Source organism: Austrofundulus limnaeus, unplaced genomic scaffold, assembly GCF_001266775.1.
Source record: "Austrofundulus limnaeus strain Quisiro unplaced genomic scaffold, Austrofundulus_limnaeus-1.0 Scaffold63, whole genome shotgun sequence".
Lineage (NCBI taxonomy): Eukaryota > Metazoa > Chordata > Actinopteri > Cyprinodontiformes > Rivulidae > Austrofundulus > Austrofundulus limnaeus.
Window position 1 is genome coordinate 519,948 of NW_013952465.1, and position 17,631 is coordinate 537,578.

General features: G+C 38.8%; 1 protein-coding gene and 1 long non-coding RNA gene across 7 annotated transcripts in view; one reads left to right on the plus strand and one right to left on the minus strand.

Annotated features, from left to right (window-relative positions):
- plcb4b (phospholipase C, beta 4b) overlaps positions 1–16,696 on the plus strand; it is an 85,283-nt gene extending 68,587 nt beyond the window's left edge. For 3 of the 4 annotated variants that reach the window (XM_014009889.1, XM_014009890.1, XM_014009892.1), the window contains 21 exons: positions 628–785; positions 1,798–1,884; positions 1,977–2,121; positions 2,215–2,299; positions 2,643–2,767; positions 4,820–4,871; positions 5,218–5,320; positions 5,483–5,647; positions 6,680–6,884; positions 7,372–7,460; positions 7,542–7,698; positions 7,789–7,838; positions 9,088–9,153; positions 9,682–9,797; positions 10,660–10,735; positions 10,821–10,996; positions 11,125–11,226; positions 11,304–11,361; positions 11,458–11,544; positions 12,011–12,047; positions 13,437–16,696. In XM_014009889.1, the coding sequence (XP_013865343.1) occupies positions 628–785; positions 1,798–1,884; positions 1,977–2,121; positions 2,215–2,299; positions 2,643–2,767; positions 4,820–4,871; positions 5,218–5,320; positions 5,483–5,647; positions 6,680–6,884; positions 7,372–7,460; positions 7,542–7,698; positions 7,789–7,838; positions 9,088–9,153; positions 9,682–9,797; positions 10,660–10,735; positions 10,821–10,996; positions 11,125–11,226; positions 11,304–11,361; positions 11,458–11,544; positions 12,011–12,047; positions 13,437–13,513 (2,216 nt within the window). In that variant the 3' untranslated portion in view covers positions 13,514–16,696. The remainder of the gene's footprint in view (positions 1–627; positions 786–1,797; positions 1,885–1,976; positions 2,122–2,214; positions 2,300–2,642; positions 2,768–4,819; positions 4,872–5,217; positions 5,321–5,482; positions 5,648–6,679; positions 6,885–7,371; positions 7,461–7,541; positions 7,699–7,788; positions 7,839–9,087; positions 9,154–9,681; positions 9,798–10,659; positions 10,736–10,820; positions 10,997–11,124; positions 11,227–11,303; positions 11,362–11,457; positions 11,545–12,010; positions 12,048–13,436) is intronic. The other variant, XM_014009891.1, reaches the window with a different exon arrangement.
- Positions 4,228–17,631, minus strand: part of LOC106518556 (uncharacterized) — a 24,297-nt gene continuing 10,893 nt past the window's right edge. For 2 of the 3 annotated variants that reach the window (XR_001310330.1, XR_001310329.1), the window contains 2 exons: positions 5,222–5,339; positions 4,228–4,678 (listed from right to left, as the gene is read on the minus strand). This is a non-coding gene — a long non-coding RNA (uncharacterized LOC106518556). The remainder of the gene's footprint in view (positions 4,679–5,221; positions 5,340–17,631) is intronic. The other variant, XR_001310331.1, reaches the window with a different exon arrangement.

Here is a 17,631-nt window from a genome sequence, read left to right on the forward strand (position 1 = left end):
TTTTAATAACTTTTTTTATTATTTTAAAGTTAATTTGTTTTTGTTTGGTGTTTTTTTTGTCATTTTTAATCCACAAAATACTTTTTTGTGGCCAGCACTGATTGGCCAAGAAATCTCTCTGACAGCAAGTGATGGCCAAGTGGGGCGTGTCATCACAACTAGACACAAGTGTGTCTTTACCTCCGTGGCAGAGGCTCCACCGAACCCCTGAGGTTCAATCGAACCCAGGTTAAGAACCACTGGTTTAGTTTATTAACTTTATGAATTTCTTTAAAAATAAATTATATATACAATAAAAAATACAAATCACAAATACAATGAAAGGCTGCAAAAGGAAGAAAACAAACATGATATCTGCTTCTTTAATTAGTAATTAAAGCCATTTTTGCATCACTTTTTGTGAACCCTTGGAAAATGAACTTTGCTTTCTTACATGTTTATCAAAGTAGAAAAAACCCTGATGTTCTTTTCACCTGTGGAAAACAAACTGAAATCCTACTCAATTCAAATATACTCTAACCATCTATGATTAAATAAGGCTAAAAAAGTATGGTCATTATAAGTGTTACCAAATTCTGTTGAAATGACTTGTTTGATGTTAATGTTTCAAAAACGGATGTGTTTCAGTGAGTGTCGGAGAGAAAGAGGCTGAAGAGAAGGATTTGAATTCAGAGGCTCCCAGCATTCTGTCAGAAGCAGCCAGCGAGAAGGAGACCAACAGTGTTTCACAGAGTAACGCCGTCAGCTCAGGGAGAGAGGAGGAGCGAAGCAACAGCATCAAGAAGGTGGGTTTACATTTCCACCATCAACTCAGCTTCAAAACACCACAAACTAGRGCTGCACAGTATATCGAACATTTATCGTCATCGCGATAACAGCYTGTGCAATATGCATATCGCAACAACTGCATAAACTGCAATAAATGATTGACTCAAAAATTTGCTTTTATGCGTTTTGTCATTCAGATAAGAAGCTTGAAATATTTCACCAATCAAATAAAGTCCTTCATGTATTTTGGTCAATTTTTTAAAAAAAAAATCAGGCTGGAATGGAAATGATTATTTTTTATTTTGTTTTGTTTTTTGGGCTTTGAACCCAGAGCAGAAAGATATCAACACTACATTTACATACGTATTTTTTCATTTATCACAAGTCATATCATCACAATATTAAGCACCGTTATCACACATCGCAGGTTTTCCTAATATCGTGCAGCCCTACCACAAACTGTTTGTTCACTTTAAAACCTTGAGAACTTCTCAATCCCAAAGACAACAAGAACCTTTAAAGAACTGGAATACCTTTTTAATTTTATAGTAATAATATAATTGAGGGTTTTATGAACAGCTCTAACCATGTGAAARTGTTTAAATTTAACTTGTGCATCATGAAGAAAACACTTTGGGATTGTTCTGATTTTCTGGCATGGGATAACAAACAGGTGGCGGTGATGCAYCATTAAGCTGGAAACCAACCAGTGAAAAACAAGATGACAACAGAGTCATCTGCCTCTGTGGGCTTCCTTAACTTTCTGTTTCCTTCTGTGAGCTGAGGARCTGAGTCTCCTGTGGAATTTAGGTTGTTCTTGTGTGAGCTGATCTCACTTTTTCTTATGCCTCTCGTTTATAATCCAATCACCCCGTCTCCATTTAGCTTCTGTAAATATGTATTTCTGACTCCTGAACTGGAGCTGTCTGACAGGAAACATCTGAAGCTACAKCCTCACATGCCCTGGACTATAAACAACACCAAATCTGCTTCTCKTTATTTCAACAGTATATTTGTGATGTGTTCCAGGTACCTGATGATGAAATGACAGAGATTTCTGAAGCAACAGATGCCACAGATATCTCCGAGGCGTCGGATCAGGACAACAACAAGAAGGTGAGAACCGGACGATGTTCCCAGTTTACGGCCAAATACAAAATACTTGTTTTATAAAATGTGTGTTTGAGTGTGTGTTCCTCTCTGTGCAGGCTGGGGACGTAGCAGAAGACTCTGAGGAGGCTCTAATAGCTTCTTACCAGTACGAGTCTGCCACCACCAACATCCACCCATATCTGTCAGCCATGGTCAACTATGCACAGCCCGTCAAGTTCCAGGGTTTTGATGTGGCAGAGGGTGAGAACTTCTCATCTAATGTTTACATTTCTTAGTTTTACACCTAAATGTTAAAAATGACTTTTTATCTCCTCCTTTCATTCTGTCTTTCAGAAAAAAATATCCACCATAACATGTCATCGTTTAACGAGTCAGTTGGTCTGGGTTACCTGAAGACTAACGCCATCGAGTTTGTCAAGTATCCTCTGAGCTGCTGGGAGATGATGTSAAAATGTTTTGACTTAAATGTTCTGAACAGATCTGTTTATTTAAAACACCTGAATCATCTCTCTGCTGATGTTTGTCAGCACTTTTCAGTTAGAGGAGAGCTTTAATCTTTTCAGCTCTGTGTGCTGTTGACATGTTGGTCAAAGGCTCACTCTCTGCTGGGACAGCTGGACCCAAGCTGTTCTCTCTAAAAATAGACCCACACTCTGATTGATTCAGAAAAGGCACAACAGGCCACACACACACACACGTACATGTAGGAACACACATGGTATTCCTCCCTTGTTTTGAAATTTCCCTGAGCATCAGTGCAGCTACAACAAGCGTCAGATGAGCCGTATCTACCCTAAAGGAGGCAGGGTGGACTCCAGTAATTACATGCCTCAGATCTTCTGGAACGCAGGCTGCCAGATGGTCTCGCTCAACTTCCAGACCCCAGGTACCACAACATGYAACACGGGACTTCTGACCTCACACACATCTATRCAACTGCTGCACATGCAGCAGATTTTTACATACACTGGGTTTTATCTTCAGCAGGCTGAGTGGTTAAAGTAGGAGACCCAGTCCTCCAAACACTACTTGATTTGGATTTCCCATTTTTCCCCACATAAATAAGAGAGTGAAGGGATCATTTCTTGATTTGCCTCTTCACCTTTTATTATCCTGAAGAGTAAACGTATTTCCTCCCACTCAGTTTATTTTGTAAAATTCAGTTTTCACTGAAGGGAATCTTGTTGACCTTACATCACCTGAGACAGTGATATAAGGTCGCAGGTCTGTCTCTGCAATAAAAACAGGAAAAAAAAACAGGGAACAGAAAACAGTTTGTTTACAGAGTTTATTCCACATTACTTTTTTTAAATTAGTGGAGAAATTGCTCAGATCAGCAGCACGCTTTCTCYTATCAAGTTACTTCACATTGTAAAACTTTCTAATTTAAGTTTAGTGTTTGAGTACATTTGCGTTATCAGAAGATAGTCCAGCTGAAACTTTGTTTTACTCAAAATTTWAATCCAATTTTAGGAAATGAATCTCATAATATAGGACAGGGCTATTGAACTAAACTGCTCTGGGGCCCACAGTTACTGCAGGTCAACAGCTGAGGGGCTGAACATCCAGCAATTAAAGTTATTATGTAAATAAACCAAGTATTACAAAGATCTGTTACCTTTGAAATAGTTTATTTTGCTGCATTTAATCATGAATACAACAYACAGAACCCTATAAAAGTAGTGATAATTAAACATTATCAAAAACAACACATCATGCCTCCTATTATTAGACACATAATATTTTGACATCTCTGACTTGCCAAATTTTTTAACCTATTTTATTTTCACTTTCATCATTTTATCTTCAACTGCTTGTAGTTTTAACTGTCTTGAGTGTTTATAGAAATGGTTTATAACCAGCTTCTGATGTTTCTGTAGATACCAAACATGTCTATGTTTAACTAAAAGAACTTAAGGGTAATTAAAGTAGAAAACCGGTGGTTTGGGCTTAAGAGATGAATAAAACAATTGGCGGGCCAAACTTTGGTCACTTGCGGGCCGGATGTGGCCCGCAGGCCACCAGTTGAATAGCCCTGATATAGGACTTTAACCCTGTGATAAAAGCAGGCCCTTTTGTCTCCTAAGTATTTCCTGCTCTTCATCTTTTGTACATGTACCACACACACACACAAAAAAAACAACAACTTGTTTTTGTATCCTTGTGGGGCCCATCCATTGACTTTCATTCATTTATTGGTAATCTTATATCCTAACCCTGACCACAAACCCTAAGGCTAACCTCACAGGTAACTACCTGACCCTAAAGCTAACCTAAACTCAATTCACACCTTGGTCCTAAACCCAACCCCCACACCCAAAATCAGCCTCTGAAGTTGTGCACGCGGTCCCCACGAGGCTTCATTTTCCTTAAAACTGGGCCCCACGATGTAGGAAAAACAAGGCCACACACACACACGAACTGTAAGAGGTTTCTGGTTGTCCATTAAGAGCAAGGCAAACTGGCAGATTTCTATGTTTGAGGCTCTTAAAACTCAAAATTCACCCCAAGCAGCAGAAAAACTCCTGAGAGTCCAAGCAGTCCACAACCTGACTCAGAACATCTTTATTAACTTAATAAATTAAGTTTTTTTTTTTGCCTGCTTTGGGTAGAACGGTAGAAAACAACCCGATTTTAAGAGGTTGTCTGCTGAACAGCCTGTAAAGTTTCCTCCTGTCGACCTGTGTGTCAGTGATGCCTGTTGATGAGCAGCTGGTGTCCTGAGGCACGGGGGCTCGACCATATGGCCCGCTGTGTGTCATGTGTACAGCTGGAGGCGGAGCTTTAGAGGGTAAAACTGAAAGGAAAGAGATTTCAGAGAGAACATAAAAAGCCTCTGTACAAAACATTTACCATTAAACTGTATTATTATATATGCTACGATGGGATTTAAATGTAAAATTAATAAATATTTCTCTCTCATGTTTTTCTGTCTCAGATCTGGCCATGCAGTTGAACCAAGGAAAGTTTGAGTACAATGGTTCTTGCGGGTGAGAGCAGCTCTTCCTCCTCCCCTCTCTGAGACTCATAATAAAACTTGTCGCATCTCATTACTTACTGCTACAAGCTACTATCTGCCAGAGGGCCAATAAAGTACTTTGAAAATGGACGTCCCTCTTCAGTCATCCCTCATCTCGATCATTTTCCTTGAGGACAAACCAAATCATTTATATGCATCTGTCGTTTTTTACAGAGTAACTTCCTTCACTACATCTTACGACAGCTTGATTAAAATAAAAGAAATATGTGTAGTTTTAATTTGTTTAGTTAAATTTTACCCACAAATAAATTAGTTGTGTATCTGTTCAGTTCTGTTTAATGTGTTGTGTGCGTCAGGTACCTGCTGAAACCAGACTTCATGCGACGATCCGACAGAACGTTTGACCCGTTCTCTGAGACGCCGGTGGATGGCGTCATCGCAGCAACCTGCAGCGTTCAGGTTTGGTCATGTTACACATCTAACATCAGGAACACGAGTGACAATTATTAGAAGAGAAGAAAGTTAATCAGTTTTTAGTACATGAATATTACAAATAAGGCTTTATTAAACCTCATTAGTTTGTATCGTTTAGGTTTAATAATGGATTTCTGCTCATTGTAGGTTTTCTCAGGACAGTTTCTGTCCGACAAGAAAATTGGCACATATGTTGAGGTCGACATGTACGGACTGCCGACTGATACTATCAGGAAAGAGTTCCGCACACGCATGGTGATGAACAACGGACTGAACCCTGCCTACAACGAGGAGCCCTTTGTTTTCAGAAAGGTACCAAATAAATACAGATATAAAAAGGTAAAGCATTACAATACAGGACCTAATATCTGAAAAACAGAAATTACAAAAAAAAATTCAATGAAAAGGACTAAATATAAGGCTGGAGTATTAACAGAGCAGAAAGATGAGTAAAAGAGGATACATCAACCATACATCTGGAAAAATAAAATAAAACCCRCTGCAGTAATCTGAGCAAGATGCAGCAGAACAGGTACTCTATAGTAGTTTGCATTTCAGCACAGGGGGGAAGAAAAGAGAAGAAAAAGAATCACTAAAACGAAGAAAGAAGAAAAATAATTAGAGGTGGAGGAGAGAAATAAAGGGAGAATGTGCTGCTGATAGTGCTGCTCTCAGCAGAATGAGAAGTCTCTCAGCCATGACTGTGACTCCAGCTTCCTAACACACACCATCCATCACAGCCTGCCGCAGTGCTGCTTCGCTCACACACACACGCACACACACACACACACACACACACAGATCCAGATACATAAACTTACACAGCGCTATCAAAGAAGGGCATCGTAACCAGAGCTGCTGGCAAAACTCTCACACACCTGCAAATCCTGCTGCACAGTCACAGAGCATACACACTGATGTCAAGATGAGTCAGAGCAAACAATACACCTCAGCAGTGCACACACACTCACACACACACACTCACACACGGCGCCTCCACCCATTCATCTCCAGCGTGAATTCTTCAGCCTTATCTCTTACCTTCCTCTTCTCTGTATTAATTACCCTCCTCTCTATGTTCAGTTATCTCTTCAGACAAAACGAGGTAAACTCACATCTACTGAGTTTTCTAAAGTCTGTGCATACTTCTACAGACAAGGTGCACACACACACATGTGCAACACACTTTAGTCCCTGATGCACACTAACTGTACAGGAATGCTATGATAGTCTGCAACACTGACATTGTTTTAGCTTTAAAGGAAATATTTTAGCTTTTTTTCTGCCAAATAATTAAATATTATTCAGATATTTTTCTCTCCCCCCACATCCCCTTCCTTGTAGGTGATCTTACCAGATCTGGCAGTGCTACGCATTGCTGTGTACGACGACAACAACAAACTGATCGGGCAGCGCATCTTGCCTCTGGATGGCCTGCAGGCTGGCTACCGCCACATCTCCCTGAGGAACGAAGGCAACAAACCCCTGTCACTGCCCACCGTCTTCTGCCAAATCATCCTCAAGACCTACGTACCCGACGGCTTTGGAGGTGAGAGACGAGAGGAACACACACACCATTATATACATTTAAAGCCTGGTGTTGCCTGATGCTGACAAATACATTTTACTGCTCTTAAACTATTCATGTCTGATGATAAAATGGTTTCTGTAGCCTGCAGGGAGGAGAGAGTGGAAATAAAAAGCACAGTGTCTTGATGCTCTGCCTTGGGTGGTTTAGTTTTAACATTTGCAGTAATGGCACGGCACAAATGATGATGACGGTAAATCTGCAGACAGTTCAATACAGGCACAAGCATACAAATGAGCTGGACAATTTGAGTTGCCATTAAATAAAGCCAGGAGGCTTGCAGTRAGGAGCCATTACTGTGAACATTAGCTTTCCTCTGGAAGATCTCACACCTGCTGYAGACAGCTCCTTTTACAGCTAAACAAATGAAGATATTTTAACTTTACTTATATTGTGTACTTTACAAATCTGTGTACTTTACTAACGCTGTGTACTTGCTGTTTTGCAGCTATTGTGGATGCTCTATCAGACCCAAAGAAGTTTCTGACCATAGCAGAAAAGAGAGCTGACCAGATGAAGGCCCTGGGGATCGACACGGTACACGTGACAATGCAAATAATAACAAGCCACCTTCTTACACAATCATCCTGAATAACAACCCTCCTCTCTCTGTGGTAGAATGACATCGCAGATGTTCCCAGTGGAAGCTCAAAGAACGACAAGAAGGGAAAAGGGAAAGGAGACACGATGAAAGTCAGTGTGACGCAACAAGCCAGCTCAGAAATAGCTCAAACCTCCAATTCCATCAACAACAACACAACAGAAGCTAAGAAGGGTRAAAACATACTTGATGACAAATATATTAATTATATTCACACCAAGTGTGTAAGATTAAAGGTCCATTGTCTTTTTATTGCTGTTTTAGATACTGCACTTGTACCTAATGTGAGCATCGATGACCTAAAGCAAATGAAGGTTTGTATCAATATTTTACTCAGAGTTTAATTAAAGAAACTGAGGTTGATTCTGACTGGATTGATGTGCTAGTAGCTAGTCTGAGTGGAGCTAAGATTAGAGTGGATTGCTGCTGTTAACTCTAATCTCAACAGATACCTTGCAAATTGAGCAAAACTATTGTAGAGGTTGTTACAGCGCCATCAGTTTTGCTTGACACACGTTATTCTCAGCAGAACTAATATGAAGTCCTTTAAGCTGCACAGAAAGTGCCCCAGTTTTACAAAATACCACAGAAATTTTATTTTATTTTTATTTTTTATCTATATAATTTATTCATTTTATTTGTAACAATTATATACACAACAAAAAACATGCAATCAAAATAAAATGAAAGGCAGCAGAAGAATAAATCTTATATTTGCCCCTTTTTTATACCCAAAAATGTTCAAAATAAAAGTAAATTACAACAAAAATCAAAGCAACTGAAAACACACAAAAATTATTTTTTGTGTAACAATGTAAAATAAAACTGGTTTAAAAAACACAGTGTTCACATAAACCAGTTATTCCCGACCAGTTGTACGCGTACATATTACAGGGGGTACGTGGAATATTTCCCAGGTGTGTTAAAAATATAAATAAAAATAGGATTGAGATTTGTAGGGCCCTATGATTTCTGCAATGCAGAAAATGCAGATGAATCACAGAATTAACACAAAATGAAATCCAGTTTAAAACATGGAATCTCACAGAATTGGCTCATTTGGCTGAGTTTGACGTATTTTGGACAAATCAATGTATTTTGGACGCAGCTGCTTCCTGCACCTCCATTACCCGCTTTATTTATTTAATTATTTATTCACTTTCAAGGCAAATTTTTTATCTTTCTGTTTAATTTGAGTTGAAAAAAATTAAATGCATGAGAATTAAACATTCTAAAGGGTTAAATAAATAATTTTCATTTAATRATCAGTTGTAGTACATTATAGTTTTGGAGAATCATCATTACGTTTGACTGAAGGGGTATTAGTGGTATGACAAAATGGCTCAGGGGGTACACRAGTCTAAAAAGGTTGGGAACCAGTGACATAAACCACTGACTTTTTTTTTTAATTAAACAGCTATGTACAACAGGTTAGATATTGTTTATAACAGTTTTATWGCAGAGCACTTAAAAAGATCGAAGTTAATGCTTTCATATTTTAAAGATAGTTATAACACAACAATTTACTGTCAGAAGTAATGGTGTTTGTCTCTCCCACTGCAGACGTACCTTAAACTGATAAAAAAGCAGCAGAAGGAGATCAACACTTTAAAGAAGAAACACTCAAAGGTGGGTGGTGATCTAAGAGCACACGTGCCTGATGGTAATGCAAAGAGGCTGCTGTTTCTTCCTGACGGTCACTGATGCTCAGGAGACCACAAACAGAACAAGGGGAACGTTACAACCTTTCATCTACCGCTGGCCACTGCTTCACCATTTGATTTGCCTGCCCTGCACACACAACACAATCAGTCCATTGCRGACACACAAACACACACACACACTGAACGTTTCACAAGAAATTAGACTTGCTAAACTTCTCCTTTGACCAGCGCTCATGCTGGATCCTGGCTCATTCAGAGWTCCTCATTAATTATCACACGATTAACCCTTACTGAAAACATGTGAATATTAACAATATCAGATGCATCTGTTGACTCAACAATGAGGAGTGTTTGTGACAAAGTAACAAATTTACCTGAAATATTGCCTTTAGTTTGTTACTCATGGCACTTGTGTCAAATTCAGTTGTATGACAGAACTGTTTGTGCAGAAACAATATGTTTGATTCCTTTAATTCTTTTTCCTTCTCAACAGGATCAAAATTCAATGCAGAAGTCTCACTGCACTCAAGTGGACAAGATGGTGTCAACGCATGAAAAGGAGAAGACGACTTTAGAGAAACTTGTAGAGAAAGCAATTAAGAAACGAGGGTAAGTGACCAACACATAAACTTGTTGATTCTGTCATTAAGGTTTAATCTAGCTTAGAGTGGAGGTACGCCAGGACTTGTAGAGTTGTTTTTATTGTTAACCTTTAGTATTTTTTTAACTTTGCCCTCCTGCAAGATCWGTGTTGGTCTGTTGGGATCTTAATCTATGTATACAGCTCTCTGCCTCCCACTTAAAACAGATTTAAATCCCTGACCCACTGAGGCATGACCTCCACTGAAGGTCTGATTCAGCCRCCTGCAACAATTCCTTTAAGTCCAATAAGTTTAGAGGTGGAAACTCCAAACATTAGATGTGTTTAAAATATAACCCACAGATGCTTCACTGGATTGAAATTTGGAGAATTTGGAGGCAAAATTAACACCTAAACCTCCTTGTTTCTGTAAACCAGTGGGACATTTTTAAGCTATTTAAATCCGATATAAAATATACTGTAACTAGTGTATCAATGACCCTAAACTGGTGCTCCTGTTTTCTTACGATTGACTGGTTTGACTGGTTTGCTGCTCAATCTTTATGCTTTCACAGCTGGGTTAGTTACACTTTAAGAGCAGAATGTTTACTTGCTTTGCAGTTGATGCAGTATCAACCTACTGCAAGACGCTGTTTATAAAAAGAATGATTTTCATTTCACTAATTKTTAGACCTGCTATGTTATGCCTTTTGTATGTTGAAACATTGCATAACGTGTTAAAAACACATCAGTATTTCCTTTCTGGTCACATGGTCAGACAGAAATGATAGGTGTTTACTGTAACTCAGATTCAAACCAAAACAGGCCTGAATAATCTGTTTGTGTTTGGTGTTTTATTGTCATTTGTGTCACTTCTGTCTTTACTGACAGTGAGAACAACTGCCAAGAGCTGAAAAAGGAGACGGAGGATAAGATCCAAACACTAGTTGGTGATCATAAAGCAAAGGTAGTGAAGTGTCCCTACTATGACGTCGCAGGTGGAGGAGGGTGTGGTTTCACGTGGCAGAAACAACCAGTGTGTGTTTGTGCAGATAAAGGACATCACGGCGCAGCACACTAAGGAATGGTCGGAGCTGATCAGTAGTCACAGCTGTGAGGAGCAGGAGATGAAGGACAGCCATGTCACCCAGCAGTGTGAGCACCTCAAGAAGCTCCTAACGTCCGTGCAGGAGCAGCAGACCGTACAGCTCAAACTCATCCATGAAAGGTAAAACACGCCAACATGAATGCTGATTATTGATCACACATGATGATGAGCTCATGTTCCAACGGTAAAAAACAGGTACTGTTGTCAGAAGATGGATTTGAAGTAAAGTTTCTTGTTTTGCTACTCAGACAGAGCAAAGAGATGCGTGCTAACCAAGCAAAGACATCCATGGAAAACAGTAAAGCTATCAGCCAGGACAAGTCCATCAAGAACAAGGCAGAGCGAGAGAGGTGGGTGCCAGCTGACGGTGGGAGTCAGAGCTGGAAACATGACCTTTTCTCATGAGGTGATTGTTTTTGTTATTCAGGAGAGTGCGGGAATTAAACAGCAGCAACACCAAGAAGTTCTTGGATGAGAGGAAGAGGGTAAATTCTTATGTTACCCAGCTGGAAAAAAAAAATCTGCAGGAACTTTTTAATAAGACTGGATCTATCTGTGAGTGTTTGTGTCTTGGTTTGCAGTTGGCAATGAAGCATCAGAAGGAGATGGAGCAACTGGAGAAAAACCAGAGGGAACAGTTGGAGAAACTGGAGAAGCACAATGAGCAGGTAAAACATCAGAAGGAAAATAAATTAGTCTGATTTTTACAAACTGTAAAGGAAAYGTTACCTGTCTGATTTCTCTGCTTTCCTTTTTTATTTTTAAACTTAACGTGTTTCTTTTCTTTTTTTAGATATTTTCATCACAGTTTAGTGAAGGTCAAACCTTCTGTATTTTTATAGGAAAATAAACTCAGAGGTTTGAAAAYATTAGTCCACAGAATAAAGACACTTTTTAATTTTAGATATAAACCATAACAGGTTTCTTAAACTGCAAACTTCTATTTTACAGCTGCATTAAAAAACTGTATTTTATCTGTTTAACACAATTTGAATGTTTTAAAATGTTAGCAGATGTGTTTGTGAAGCCATGTCTCCATCTTTGCTTTTCGTTTTACCATTTGTCACAAAAGCTGTACATGTCTAACATGTATGCACATTTTGGTTTTAATATAATTTGCTTTTTCCGGCACAGCTTTTGAAATCACATCATGCAAACAAACAGGTTCAAGGTAGGCATCTTCATCTTCGTCAGCTCTACCTCTGATACCAGCTTTGTGTCGGTGCATCATTTAGTGACTATTTGTGATTTTCTCTTACTGCTGTGTCGTCACTTGTTTCTTTATTCACCTAGGTTTTCTGATGGACTTGTTATAATTGGTCATTCAGAACATGTTTTAATTAAAGCAGGAAGCAGCTCATGATGGGGCTGTCTTTAAAGGGATTCCCGATTGGTTGTAACATTAGACTTTATTTAATAAACATATATTTTAACTGTAAAATAAATGCTGTAAAAATACTGTAGGCTGTTTAGTTTTGTAAATTTTTAAAAAATATTTTAACACGGACGGAGCCATTTTATTTACACACAAAGCATTCTGGGTAAATGACATGGATAGGTCCTCGGTGTGAGCGAGCTATATCCACCCTGAAGGTTAATCCTGGACAATATCTGATGATCGACTCTTTTAAATGAAACCAGAGAGCGTTGACAGAGAGGAGAAGATAGAAATGACTCAGCCTGTAACTGAAAATATGGATGGAGGACAACAGAGCTGCTTCATGGAAGAAGAACCTCAGCTTAGCCTGTTAGCTACATTAGCTTATATGTATTAGCTCGGCGCTAGCACGACAAACAAGCTAAACTGAGGTCCTCCATCCATATTTTCAGTTGCAGCCTGAGTCATTTTTGTGTTCCCCTCTCTGTCATGTGGATGGAGGACCTCAGTGATGAGAGGAGAATGTGTAGCGCTGAGCTAATACATATATATGGTGACAGCACTGAGGACCTATCCACGTCATCATTGACCCAGAATGCTTTGCATGTAAATAAAATGGCCCCGTCCATGTAATCTATTTTTAAACTTTTAGATTAAAAATGATAAAAACTGAACATCCTACAGTATTTTTACAATCTTTTATTATACAGTTAAATATATGTTTATTAAATAAAGTCTAATGTTACAACTAATCATGGATCCCTTTAAGAGATTGCACGTTTTCCTTTAAAGCAAAGTAATATTTGTGTTCATACTTTGTGAGCTACACGCCTGCATCTGGTGTCTTGCGGGCCAACTAGCATCTTGATTCATTTATCACCATGACTCACCGGCTATTGTGAAGCACAAAGAGCCAACTCACAACCTGACGTGCCGTGTTTTCACTCCAGCTCACAGTCATTTACATTCAGAGCTTGTGACGGTGTCCATCTGCCCACATTTGGTGACGATTATCACTCCAGCTAAGCATGAGATAGATAGACTTGTTTCCTCCTGGTAATCTGAAGGAACAAACTCATGTTGGGTTGTAAACTCCTAACTGAAGCTGTAAACAGAAAGTGTCAGGAAAAGATGGATGAATCTGTTCATTTGTCTGTCTGCCTGTTTTCTGTCCCTTCMAAGGCCAAGGACATACAGCAGATGGTGAAGTTGGAGGAGGAGATGGACCGCAGACCTGCCACAGTGGTCTGAGCAACTGAGGTCGAGTCACAAACACTCACACAGGTGCAGAAACACTCCCCTGCAGGAAGTCCTGCCAACGCCACTCTCCGACCAGTAATCTTCACTCACAACCACACCGAAGCCCCGCATCCTCCTTTGTTGTGCTTCTTGTCTCCTGCACCTTTACCCCACCTCCTAACGTCAGACCACTGAGCCATTGCTGCGTGTCTATGTTTAACCAGGGGCTGAACCACTGACAGAGACAGGAAGTGTTACCTCATAGACCATGAAACACAGAACCCAAACACACACTACGTATGTAGATCTAAATCATCATCATCATTCTCATCTGCATTTTATAGACAATAAAAGCTTTAGCTGTTGGATGAGCACACTCATTCATCGGATAAAGCAGATATCCATTTCTTTTCTTACTTTTTGTACCCAATAAAGTCACGCATACAGCATTTAAGAGTAGACTTAATGTCACTTCAGCACAAATGACTACACTTTGAGATACACAACAGTCCTGTCCTGAGCACTTTGTATGATAGGTTGTCAAGAAATATGGGAAATGTAGCAGTGCACTATTATAAGTTCTGTTTTTATCAAGAATGTATTTAAAAAAAACAAAGATATTTATTGACGGTGAAATCTCCTGTGCAACATCGGTCTCAATGAAACTCTGTCAAAGACTCGTGWTTCAGTTGATTTTTTTTAAAGATTTTCTAATGAAATTTTGTTTTATTTTTATTTTAACCTAACGTCCTATAGATGGTGCATTAGCTGGGACACTTTCACGTTTGAAAGTTAAATAAAACAATTTTATTCTGTCATGTTTCCATGAGTAAAGGTTTTTAATACAGTTCTCTACATACACAGCTGGGCCTCACAATCATATTTACTATGCAAAAACAGAAGAGTAATGTCAAAATCCCATCAGCTATTTAGAAATTCAATATTAGATTTTTCAGCTGAACACAAAAAGTGGTTGAAGTAACCAAAAAATTATTTTGTTTTGTTTTTAACTTGAGATAATTACCCAAAGGCAATAACAATGTATTAACTAGAATTTTTTTTTGCATCTAGGGGGTTGTGCACATAAAACCGTGAGAACAGAGCCTTACCTTATTTTGATACAATTAATTATCTTGTTCTGTCTGTGACAGACTCCTAAAGGGAAAGTTCAGATTGTTTTAAGTAGGGTTCTGCTGAGAGGTTATAAGCAATTAATATCTTACCAGTTGTAGATAAATATTTAGACAGCCTCACTTTAGAAAACCAGAGATTAATTCTAACCTGACTGTTAGGCTAAAGGCTAAAGGCTTGTTTATACTTCATCAGAAGTGCCAAAACAGTATTTTGATGATGTGGTTGTGACAAATTGCAGCTTTCTGTTCTCACACCACCTACAAGAACCTGTTCTGTGCACAACCCCCCGTCAAAACTATTTTCTCGCTGGGTATGCTCCAAGTATTGTGTGATTGGTCAGAACTTTGTGGGCGTTTACGTTAAAATGCAGCTGCAGTACACTTCTCAGAGAAGCAGATGGCTGAGGCTGTTAGAAAAGACAGACATCTTTAAACTTACAAAGACAGTCAAAGGAAGGAGAACAATGTTCGTGTCTGTAAGAGACAGAGGCAGGAACACATTTCTCCACCGTCTGTTGGAAACTGATGATCTCTTTGTGACRCTTATAAAACATCACTTCTCCCAAATAACAGCAGACCTTTATCATCTGAAAATAAACTTTTCCAACGTGCCGTCACTGTTTGTGCATGTGACGTGGAAGTGCATACCAGGAGTTCTTGCTACAGTTTCTCTTTAAGTATAAAAAGGTCCATGTAAAAAATATAACATAACACATCACTGAGAATAGTTATGTTGTCTCGTGACGTATGCAGCAGCCTTAATCTGAGCAAGAACAAACTGGACTACCATCTTAAAACTGCTCCAATCTTAATATTTCACAGCAGCTCATCCCAATGCTATCAAGCCTTTTGATTTCTGTCAGTTTTACATGACAATTATTTACAAGTGCAAATAGCTGTGGCACTTCCTGTGCAGTTTGAGACACTTCCAACAACAACATCAACATGCTTCTCTAGGATTAGTGCTGAAACGGTTTGCTTTAGAAACCGACAGCAGTGACTCACTTTGGTTTTCGTCTCACTAGGACTAGCTGTTAGTTCATCAGTCTGGTCAAAATTAAAACTTTATTTCCTCAAAGTTCAAACAAGTTGTTCAGATCTTCACAGAACCTCACTTTAAAACATCTGAACTACGACTGTAAAGCAATCTTGAATTGAAATGCTCCAGTGTGAGGCTCCTGACTGCACTTTAGACCCTTCAACTTGTAATCCTCCTTAACTCCCTGTTCAGTGTTTTTAAGTTGTGGGAAATCTGACAATATTTAAAGAAAGAAGCACCCACATGTTATTCAAACTGACTTAAATTCACAGTGATGATACATTTTATAACAAAAAGAGGGGAAAAAACACTTGTAGGTATTTTTGCCTTTGAACTTGTTTTCCTTGTTTTATTCTGCTGTAACAAGAAAAGGAGAGGTGGGATGTTTTTGTATATATTCTACTGGAATGTATGTAGTTGAGTTTTCTTTCTGATCAGCTGTGTTGGGGACAAACGTATCAAGCACTGGTTGTTTTCTTGTTTTTGTGTTTCCCGGTTTGCCCCTTACCGCACCACATGAAGCTCTCACCACCACATATCTAGTACAGAAATAAACAAGTAAAAAGTGCTTTTAAAGTTTGTTCCACCGCTTTCAGATGTGCCACTCAGTGTCTCTTAGGACGTTTAAATTATTTTCTGAAAGATAAAAACGCCAAATTAAGGGGTTATTTGTATGAAGGTATATATAAATAAATGAATATATATTATATATATTAGACAATGTGTAGATTAAGATTATTATGCTATAGAGGCTTTTTTGCACTAGTTTCTGTTGTGTGATTTTCATGTAATCTCTGGCTCTGTTTGTCCATAAAGCAGATTATTTTTGCAGAACACCTGGTTTCATTTCTTTAGGTTTTACTGTAACTTGTCTGTTTTCTATTTGAACTGTAGCTCGTCAGACATTCTGTGTGTGTTTTTGTATTTATATTGTTATATTGAACTTATAGCAATGACAATACTGTTGTTACCCAGCTCCTTTAATACTGTTTTATAGTATGTGTATCAATAAATCCATGTGTAAGACGGGACGCGACACTGTTGTGTTTATTTAAGAGATGGTGTGGATCTTTATTCTCTTGTTTCTTGATTAATAAGCTTTATTTGATTCTATAAATCTAATTTAGTCTACTAATATAACAGGACAGGGCTTCAGATGGAATTAGCAAGTAAATGCTGAAAATAAACTAAAATATTATATTTACATGGGTATTCAGACATTTTGCTACAACATCTGCATCCCACACACCTCTGTAGAAGTATGTATATTGTCACCTGCCCAATACCATCCCTAAAGCAAAGCATGGTGGCAGCGGCAGCATGCTGTGGGCTTTGCTGTTTCAAAAAGGCTTGATGTGGCAGTGAGCCTAAAACTCTGGAGAATGACAAAGAGCACAAAGGAGACCAGGCTGGCTTTAACTCTAATGGTGGTAATAAAACAAGCAGTGGGGGATAAGGAGGAGAAAGGAAACACCTGGAATGATGAAAACTGGGGAACAGGTGAGAGTGGGCGGGGCAGGACTAACAGAGAAGTGACTGGTGGCGAAGAGAAAACAGGAAAAACTAATCAAAACAAAGATACTGATCCTGTGACTGGGACAACAATCAAGGCTGAGGAGAAACTGACTGAAGCAAAGAACAGAGATATTGTGAGAGTAAATCTAAGGTCAGGACTTAAAGCACACAGCAAAGAACCTGATCATTTCATCCCGATGACCACTGATCAATTTCATCCAACCAGACAGTTATCTCCCCTAAATCAGCTGCAAAGACTTGTGTATCATTAAAAGACTTGAGACTATAACTGCTCAACCACTAAATAAAGGGTCTGAATGTGATGGTCTATTTAATTTATTTTAATACAAAACAGAATACTTTGTTTGGCATCAAGTTTATTGAGGAAATAAGTATCTAAATGACTGTAGCCCAAAGCTGCAGCTAAATAAATAAAAATAGATTATTGGGG